At 35.4% G+C, this 10558-nt stretch overlaps 1 protein-coding gene across 1 annotated transcript in view; it reads right to left on the bottom strand.

The window, feature by feature from the left end:
* Window positions 1-6048: 6048 nt before the first annotated feature.
* LOC108571902 (suppressor of lurcher protein 1-like) overlaps window positions 6049-10558 on the bottom strand; it is a 261339-nt gene continuing 256829 nt past the window's right edge. Inside the window, exon 7 of the mRNA XM_017934059.1 lies at window positions 6049-6121. Within this exon, the coding sequence (XP_017789548.1) occupies window positions 6060-6121 (62 nt within the window). The 3' untranslated portion in view covers window positions 6049-6059. The remainder of the gene's footprint in view (window positions 6122-10558) is intronic.

The following is a 10558-nucleotide window of genomic DNA, read 5'->3' as shown; positions in this document are numbered from 1 at the left end:
ATAAATTTCGTTCGAAGCATTTTTATCCCAGTTTCATCTATGCAACCAGCACAGTTAGAATAACGAACACCGTTTTCTATTTCGTGATTATTCTCCGTTTTCTTTTTAGAAAAAATAATTTCGTCGAAGTATACACAGTGTCGTTTTATTAGAAGCATTTACAAGCAACTCGTAACGGAAGTTCGTCCGTATCCTAGTTGCTGCGAATTATTATCTCAAACAATTCTACTCGAGACGTTTACGCGGCGTAACAGGAGTAGTGTTCTCGTTTCACCGAAGTATACGATCTTTCGTTGCTTAACGATCTCGCGGCGCGGCGTTACAGTAGAATTTAGTATTCTCCAACGTCGTGACATGTTTTTTTTTTTAACGCAAAAAGAAGTTCGTGAAGCACGCATGGAATGTAGGACGTGAAATTGACGAACAGGTTTCCGTTTGTAAATCCACAAAGCGACTGTCTACGTAACGAACGTTTGCGGTAGTTTGGATCTATTCGATATTCTGCTCGGCCGGCCTTTTCAATACAAACGGTCAACGTGATAGCCAGTCAAAGTAACATCGTCTCTCTGCAATCTTTTACCAATACAATATTTGTGTCCGCATATTTCTACGCGTTCAATGTATTCTGAGTGTGTCTTGTATAGTGGCTGATATGTTATTGAAAAAATACACCATGGAAAGTGAAGTTTTTAAATAAAAATTTTTGTATTAAATTTAGGTTAAAATTATATCTAGTTTGTGTTGAAAGTATTTTTATCAGCGGCATCGAAGGGTGAGAAAATGAAATTATTGCACTGAAGAGTTGAATATTACAGTTATGATTAGGCTGCGGATTTTTGTGCATTTGTAGGAAATGTACAGAATGCACGTAATATGAAAAAATATGCAAATTGTAGTGCTTTCTGTAGTACCTGGCAGGTGAAATATTTTTCTACCTCAGTTTTAGTTTTTTTTACTATATTCTCAAAAATATGAATTTGCATAAAAATCCCAGTTATGATATTTCTCTTATACTGATAAAGAGTTGAATTGTAAAATTTCAAATCTAGAAATCTAAAATTAAAAAATTTTCAAAATTAAATAAAACTTCCTTTCGATATTTTACCACTTTTTCCACAAAAAAGAGAAATTTGCCTCTCATCCTATTCACCATTTTCTCAAAATTTGTTCGTTCCATCATAGTTAAAAAATCATCACAGAAATGATTGAAAAAATCGTTTCGTTGCAACGCAAGAGAGAAGAATAAATATAAGACACTTGGTACAGATTCATATGTTAAGGTTTATTAGGACAGTAACGATGATTGCATTACAGTTCAGTAACTTATGCGTGAAATGTTCCGGCAAGAGCCTCAAAACAGAATAAGAAAATACATCCGCCACTAGCGGATACCATAGTCGATGCTCCGATCAATGATTGCGCTTTGTCCGGAGCATGACTACGATGCTTTTGAACAGTTTTAACCGCAGGACAAAGTTTGGAGCGCCCCAGGCGCAACTTTGATAACTCGCAGGTCCCAGTAATATGCGGCGTGTAAGGATAAAAGTTTATTTTTGTATTTCTCTTTTCTCTTTATTTATTCATTTTTTTTTCCTTGGACTCAGGAACTTGCTGCTAGGCCGCCCCTGAACTTCCTGCCTAATTGTGTGGGAGCGCTCGTTGAGTCGTATAATCGCAAAGAGGTTGAAGTTTTCTTCTTCTTTCCTTTTCTTTTTTAATAAACTATTCAACTAGTTAAGTCGTTCCCTTGTACACATAGATCCTCCTTTAAATTGTATACAGGTGTACTAATCATTCGCAAACTGAACTCAACTCGGCGCGCTCGCGCGTGTTTCTCTTCTTTTTTCGTTTTATTACCGTGGGTAAAATTAATTCTTCTTTCTAGAACCAGCGTAAAACATATATATATATATCTCACCTAACAAGTTTCAGAAGCGCGTAATTATCGAATTCTCTGCCTTCTTTTCATTCTTTTTTTTAATACCTAACCTCTAAAATACAATCGATAAGTTTCATTATTTCGAATCAAGGCGGCTTTTATATAGTTGCAACGTACAACGCGCAACAGAAGGAATTCAGGTTTCATGCTTTATTCGCTGTCTAAATGAATAATATCAGCCAGGAAGGAAACCAGAGTGCGTAAGAAAAACCAGAGGGGCAAAATTAATTCAGTTATTACACTTCTTCAGTTCGAACGAACAAACGCTATACGATTTATAAATTCTTCTTCTTCTTTTTTTTTTTTCGCATTTTTTTCTTTTTAATACTTAACTTTCGTAACGCATTGAGCTTATCGGTACAGAAACGAGAGGAAAGGAAGAAAAGAAATATTGGCATCGGTGACAGGCAGCAGCTCGAACGGATTGAATGTAACAGTATTTACAACGTGATAGCTATATGTAAAAGCATTTTCGCCAATTCGGGTGTACAACTTCCTAATAGTGGTTTTTTTTTTCTTCTCCTCTTTTCTGCCATCTTTATCCCCCGTTTCATAGACAACATAGAAATAACAACGAACGGAAGTGATAACTTGTTCATATACATTATACAGTTCCTCTTTCTCTTTCTTCTTACTTTCTCACACGCACAGTGACGTTCATTATTACACTCATACTCCGTATTATTTCTTCTTCTTTTTTTGTTCTTTTTTTTTTCTTTTTCTTTCATCTTTCTTTCATATAAATCAACTAGAAACTCGGGAGAAGTAGTCAACGCATTATAAACCTATTAAAAAATATTCACAGTAGTCTAACATACACAATGACAGTATTGCTACCTATCTTTATTCATGTACCTTCTCGTCGGATACATAAATTTTGATATTGAATTCGTAAGAGTTCAATTTTCTTCTCTCCTAAGAGAGATCCTTTCGCATTACAACTTCGAACATCGGCGACGATATTATCGGTGGTACAATTCTTGGTTCGCCATTTTTCTCGGGATCTTCGACATTGGCGCGCCACAATAACGTGTAAAAACCACACCTCGAATTCTGTTCCTGGTTTTCTATATTTATCGCGGTTAAGCTCGAGAAAGTCGGCTTAGCTTTATAGTTTGCCGGGTCTTTTTTCTGTAGTTTGAAATAATTTTCCGGGGAAAGTAGCGCCGGAGGTTTGCCCCGCGACGAAAACGTTTCCCGCAGAAACTGTCGATTAACTTCGACGTTTAACGACTTTCTGTCTGGTTCTGTGGCAGTGTGCCGTTACGTTGCATTTTCTCCAATGCCTCTTTCTCTCTCTCTGTCGTCGTCTCCACTCTGTATATCGATCGTTAAACATTTATCTTTATTGATTGCATCTTAAGTGAACGAAGTTTGAACACAGAAGTCTTGTGTATCACGTTTTACCCTATCAAACCTCTCAGCTGCGAACTTGTTACTCTGTTTCCACCTTCGTTATAATGGCGCAACTGTTTCTGCACATTTTGTTAACCATTCGCCCCTTGTTTCGGCTTTCGACTAACAGAGTTTCGTTATTTCTTAAGTTTATGGCTGATTCGAACGATAGTTTATTCAGGAGAAAATGAAGGATCAGTATTGCGAGGCGAAGAGGTGAGAAGTTGAAGTAGAGACGGTGGAAAGGTGTATCGAAAGTATTCGAATTGTTTACACAAGTGTGATATATGTATACTAGTGTGAGAAGAATTTGGAAATGAATTTATTATTACTTGGTATGTAGGTTAGAGTAATTTCTATTTATACAGCCTTGGTCGAAAGTATTAGACACCACGCGAAGTATGAATTAATTAAAAATAAATTAAAATTGTTGTATTGAGAGGAAATGAAACTATTCACATGTGAAAACAATCATCTTTTATTCATTTTGTCATTTGACAATTGCAGAAACTTTTTCTTACTTTTATCTTGATTAAGAAAGAAAAGAAAGTAACTTGCATCGATGGTTACTCGTTTCGAGAAAAACTTTCCAACTCTCAAAATATTAACAGCAAAATTGAAGACAAGCTGACGTTTATTAGCTGTGAGTACCAACAGCAGATTGTGAGATTTGAGAAGAAGCAGAACTATGAATCACTCTGTTGTTTTACGACCCGCTATAAACCTTGTCAGCTGTTCTAAAATTCCTTTGAACTGGCCGACAAAGGAAGAGGAACAATGGAAAGGTTTCAAGGAAGTAGTTTTCGCAGTCAGTTGCAATAATCAAGGTGTCTAACACTTTTGGTCAAGATTGCATGTTTATACAACTAACGAACTTAAGAAGTTAGCTTTCTTTTTTTTTTTTTTTCGTAGAACAAGATTGATTTTTCGCACAGGTAATTTACACTTGTCTCATTCTAGCAAAGTTTAATTAAATTTACGTCTAATATGTGTTGAATGATAAATGAAATTTTTTTTTCCTTTTTTTTTTTTGCAAAATATTGACACCAGATTCAGAAAATTATTTCAAACTATTCTCCTGATAATCAGCACAGCTGTAATTGTCCCGATTAATCGTTAAAGTTATTGCTCTTTCTCTCTAAATGTTCAAGTGGCAAATTTCGACGGCCATCTTTCATGATGTTACTTGATTTGATTAATCGAACACGCGTGTGTGTGTAAGTACTTTACTATGTCTGACGAATTACGCTTTTCGTTCGCGAGATTCATATCGTTTTTCGGTATCTTTTTCTTCCGTTCTTTCTTTTACCTTTGTTCATATTTATTTATTTAATCGTATCGGAACGTTGATAAATATGACGTTGGATCGTAGATCGTTTTGATCTCTGGTTCGAATGGTTATCTCGTGAACCATCCTGTAAACTATTTTATTCGTATTACGAACTCCCTTCTATTTTCTCGTGAATAATCAGACTTGTATTCGTTTTCTAATGAACTAAGAAGGAATGGAAACATCACAGTCATATAGAGGATGCAATTAATAAATATGTTCGTAGTGTACTTAGGAAGGCGAATTTTTCGTGTGTCTCTGTTCACTATACGTATGACTTTCGAGTAAATTCTTCGGACAGATAGTTTATAGCGATTTAATAAATTCGTTTCCGTACGAGGAGAAAAACATTAACAATTCAGCACTTTTGGGTACATCATGCTACAACAAATTATAGACTTATACCATTACTTATACAACTCTCGTAATATCCTCTCTTCGTACGCGTTCGTTAAGTATACTAACGGGGAATAGTCTTGAATTCGTAACGTTGAAAAGATTATGAAATTTTTAGTAAGTGCGTGTCGCGTATGTCGATAAGTAGCCCGTATTCTGCTCAAAGTTCTTTGGAAAAGAGAAAATAATTGATGATCGGTATACGAGGTACAACGAATTTTCGAAAAATTACACTTTCACTGAAAAATCATATTTGCTCTGATAATTCATATTTTCACCGAAAAATTATACTTTCACTGAAAAATCGTTATTTTCACTGAAAAATCATATTTGCTCTGAAAAATCATATTTCATACACTGAAATTTCTTTGATCACTGAAAAATCATATTTCACATACTGACATTTTTTTGCACCTTTCTACCATAAAAACTATCGAGCGTTGAAAATTTGGTCAATTTTTATCCGATCGCGAATTATTTACATTCATCAAATAATCAAACTATAAAATTAATTTGCAAACTTTCATTACAGCGAAGACTTTCAGCAAATTCGAATAAAAAACAGAAAAATCCGCGCGTTACTCGTGAAAATATTTCACACGTCTACCTGAAATTTCACAACTTTTCGAATCGCCGAATCTTCCCCGGACAAGTTCAAATACTTCCTCGTATCTCCCCCCTCCCCCTCCCCCTTTTTATTGCCAATACTTTTCTCCGTGATGGTTGTACTAAAATGATGAAGAGTGATCGATGATTGGGGTGACAGATTAGCGGTGGTGTGACATAGGTCTAATAAATGAATCACGATGTTTTCTCTGTGTGTATATAATCTTCAAGAAGATCGACTTTGGTATCCCTTTGGCAATTTCATTGACGCAAACGATGTAGCCACTTTCTCTGATACGCCGAATAGTGGAGGATTTCGGATGGCTCCTGTCCTCGAAGTTATAGTTCGTTGTAAATTGAGCCAAGATCCGTCCAAGTAGTTGCCGATCGTGATTAAAGCGAAACTCGGCCAAAGAGAAGAGGGCTCATGTACAGCAACACCAGCAACGTTGCACCTTTAACAAAAAATAAACCAGCCAGACTTGTGATTACCTTGACGCGATCGTGATAATCATGAAAATGTTTCTACGCCGTGGAGGGAAAAAAAAGGGGTGGACGGTAGAGTTTGACAACGAGTCTCGGTGTAAGGAAAGGACGGATGTAAAACACGATAACAGGGCATTTACGATAGCATAAATAACTACTGCTATGTGGCATCCGCTTCCCTTAAGTCTTCTCGTAAATACCCATTTGGCGCAACGACCGCGCTCCAAATGGGAAAATATTGTCTCCGTAATTGTCTACGTAAATCTGCGGAAGAATAATGCTCGTGAAATAATCTACACGAGGACGATCACTCTTAGTCGATGATATCTCGATTTTTAGTATGTTCAGTGGTGTGGATAAGTATTGGGACACCCGTCACGTTCTTGTTGAAAGTATTGTGTTATTTAAATTGTATTTTCTTGTGATAGTGTGATATGTTAGTAAAAATGTTTACATGTGCTTGTTACACTTCGAGAGTCTAGAATGAATAATTTTTGTTTAGGATTTTAGTAACATTGAAATGATTTTTTGGAATTGGAGATTTTTGGAAATGATTTTTCAATAATTTTGTATTGAATTTGTGATGAGAAAGAGGTTTGCTTCATATTCGGCAAGCAGATTTTAGTAGGTCTCGGTAAATTTTAGTAGAATTCAGTAGAATTGAGCAGACTTCGGTAGACTTCAGTAGAACTCGGTAGAATTGAGCAGACTTCGGTAGAATTCAGTAGATTTCCGTAGGTTTCAAGAGATAATTAGTACAATACAGAAGATTTCAGTAAAATTTAGTAAGATTTTTTAATTTTTAAGAATTTTAATTTAATTTAATTTTTTTTCTAAAAGTTTTCCTAGATTTTAGTAAAATTTAGTAGATTTTAGTGGATTTCAATAGATTTCAGTAGAATTCAGTCTGGAAAAATTCTTTTTATATCACAATCTTTCATCCCAACATCAGTTATTATTTATAATTTACAATTTGCTTGTTCAATTCTTCATACGCGAAATTCGTTTTTGCAATAATTCAACCCACATGCCATTTTCCAATATTTACATGTACGTGTTTTTCGTATACGCGGTTCTTTCATTTAATATCACCTTTCTAGTGCAGAATTAAATATTGCAAGTAATTAATGAAAACCGCACGGTGAGCTTTATCAAGCAACCGTTGCTTAAATAATCTGTATAATATTTTCAGCAATGTTAAAAGCTTCCATTATTTGAAAAACATAATTACCGTTGCTTTTATAAGTGGATTAAGTTGAAATGATTAAAGTGAACTACGTTGAAACATTGTAAATTTTAATGGCATTTAAAACGGCGAGATTTAATGTACGCACAAAAGTAAATTAAATTTCTTTTCACTTCGTCTTTAATTAAAACTCTACTCGATCAGAAACTGCGCGTGAAAAAAAGAAAAATTCATTTACAGCTTTTACAGACTTTTACTTGTTTATCTAAACGATCACTTTAAGTTGTTTGTTCGTAATTAATTATTCTGCTCTAAAGGGACAATTTTCATTTTTCTCGTTTTTCTCTAATGGCGTACACAACTCCATCGTTTTGTAACATTTTTACTTTTCAAAAATTGCAGAAGAAAACTGAAGAAACTTGAAACTTTTCATTCGGCAGTTACCAACGAAAAAAATTCGGAAGCTTTCGCCTATTTTTAGAAGCTTCACGGTGATGTACCTAAAACCTAAACCTGATCTCACCGGTGCACCTCAAGCCTAATACGAATAATTGGGACACGTTTACACGCGTCGAAGTGTCCTCCGATATTTACATCTCCGCAACAGTATACGGTGCAATAAATTTCCAGCGTCTCTCGCATTGATCTGCATTACAAACGAACTGCGGTGATTTTCGTTTCGTTGCAGTGTCGATATAGGGGAAATCTTGTAACGCGGTATTCTCGAACGAGCACGTCGGTGGTAATTATATTCGAACGGGAACAAGGGGTGACAATACTCGTAGGAATAACAGAAAAATTGCAGAAAGGATAATAAAAAATCTTAGGATAAAAGTAACCTCTGTTTCGTAACGAATCGAAGGTTTGTAAGTTCGTAAAAAATAGCAGCAAAGTATCCTCTGTTTCCTAACGAATCGAGGGGTTACGCAATGGTGTGTGGCGGTAAATATCAAAGAGCAATGATGTAATCAGGAGTACCGAATTCTCCGGGTGCATTTCTTGTAGAACAGAGAGCACGAATTCGAAGAGAACGTGCAGCTATCGACGACTATAAATACGCCACGGCCGTGTTCTATTTACAGTTTGTTCCAGAACAATGCCGTCCAATTGAATTTTATCAGTCGCTCTCGGTGCGCGGCACGCGTAATAATTGCCTCTGTTTAGTTTCACCGAATCCTCCTTTTTTTATTTCCTGTTTCCCTTTTTTTTTTCTTTTCCTGTGTGTGTGTGTGTGTCCAACCTGCTCCCCTCTTCGTCTATTCCATTAACAGCGGGAGCCTGTACGAGGGGAATCGAGCCGAACGCATTAATTACTTTCATGATCGACTAAATTGCACAGACTGATGCTGCCGGATTGTATTGTTCTGCTTCTATGCTCACACCGTGCCCGTTCCACCCGCTACATCCATGCAATTTTCCTTTTAATTTAGCTTCCAATTTCTTTTCGAACTGTCCCCCCAGTCTCCTCCCGCCCAAATTCTTCTTCGGGGGAAAATGTTACTCTCTGTCGAGAAGGAAATAAGGTTTTGATCACGTCTTTTTTCTTCTTTAGATAACATTTCGAGTAGGTAAATCTAATTTGATCTTTTGGACGTCACAGAACGTGCAACTGTGGTACAATTTTGAGACAGAATGTTGTATGGGAGATTAAAAAAGATAACTGAAGAATTTATATTATTTCTATTTTTTGACAATTGTTAATTTATTCCTCCTAAGTTATACAGAGTATGTCACCTTAAGTATGTGTGACCTTAAACTCTAAAATTTGAAGTCAAACGTGAAACTTTCATTTTTTCCCATTTTTTTCCATTGAACAAATTTTCCTTCCGTTTAATTCACCCCTTGAAGCCATTTAAATTGCACAAACATTTTCTCCTACCTCACCCACATACGGAAGATAATTAGGTGACTTATTTTACACGCGGTATGCTAGTGAAATAAGAAGTTGGAGAATTGAAATGTGCAAATTGAAAAAGAATCGCGGTAAATTTGAACGAACGCGAAGAGAATCGTGTAATCACGATTAAAACGCGAGAAATCGCGCGCGCGTTCGTACGAAACGCGAACAATTAAGCGACGTTTCAACGTAAACGGGATATTATTTTCAAGCGTAACAAAGCAACGAAATAGAGTGTTGTTGTAAAGTGTAAACCGGTCGAGTTCGAATTAATGGAAACGTTAGAATGAAAATCTCGGGGGATAGAGCAAGCCCACCGTCATCGATGAAACACGCTCGCTACGATTCGTATTTAATATGTCATTACATAAATTAAATTCATTCAATTAATGTACGAATAGGCTATATATTTCAGGTCTCTTTGATCGGATACGCTATTACAGGCCATCGGTCTGTTACTAATTGCTCGTTTTCTGTCTCTACCGTCTGAAAACCGTAGCTTCTCTAATATTTCGTTAGGACTACTTGTTGATCACCGCCCCTTAATATTCTCTGATTTTTTAATGGTTCCATCCTTTGTATCGTTTTTATATGCAAATGTAATTAGTTTTCATGCATGAACGCCAAGGCAATTTCGGAGATTATACCTCAATCCTGTTACAGTAATTTCGATTCCATTTAACTTTCACAGGATTCAATTGAACAACCTATTTCGATTTTTTCCTGAAATTAATCCCTTCGTCAATTTACTCATAAATTATGAAATACGAGCGAGAGAATTCGTATTATTACCGCCGGGTGTAACGAATGCTTTCTATTAATCGCCTTTGATTGTGTTAGTAAATCCTAAAATGAGCTCTGTGCGTCTGATTATCTAACCTAGCGATCTGTTTGACGGACGATTTTTTTTAAAACGTGCTGTGCCAATTGTTAAATTGCAGGTGCAAAGTGCAGGTAGTTCACTTTGGAGTGCTTTTTAATAGAATTTATTTGAATTTATTTAAATAGTTTCACTTTATCAAGAATTTAGAATTTTTAGAAGTTAATTTAAATAGTTCCACTTTATCAAGAATTTAGAATTTTTAGAATTTAATTTAAATAGTTTCACTTTATTAAGAATTTAGAATTTTTAGAATTTAATTTAAATAGTTTCACTTTATTAAGAATTTAGAATTTTTAGAAGTTAATTTAAATAGTTCCACTTTATCAAGAATTTAGAATTTTTAGAATTTAATTTAAATAGTTTCACTTTATTAAGAATTTAGAATTTTTAGAATTTAATTTAAATAGTTTCACTTTATTAAGAATTTAGAATTTTTAGAA

Source organism: Habropoda laboriosa, unplaced genomic scaffold (genome assembly GCF_001263275.1).
Source record: "Habropoda laboriosa isolate 0110345459 unplaced genomic scaffold, ASM126327v1 scaffold67, whole genome shotgun sequence".
NCBI classification, from domain to species: Eukaryota; Metazoa; Arthropoda; class Insecta; order Hymenoptera; family Apidae; genus Habropoda; species Habropoda laboriosa.
The sequence above is the reverse complement of the archived record's forward strand: the minus strand, read 5'-3'. Positions and strand labels throughout refer to the sequence as shown.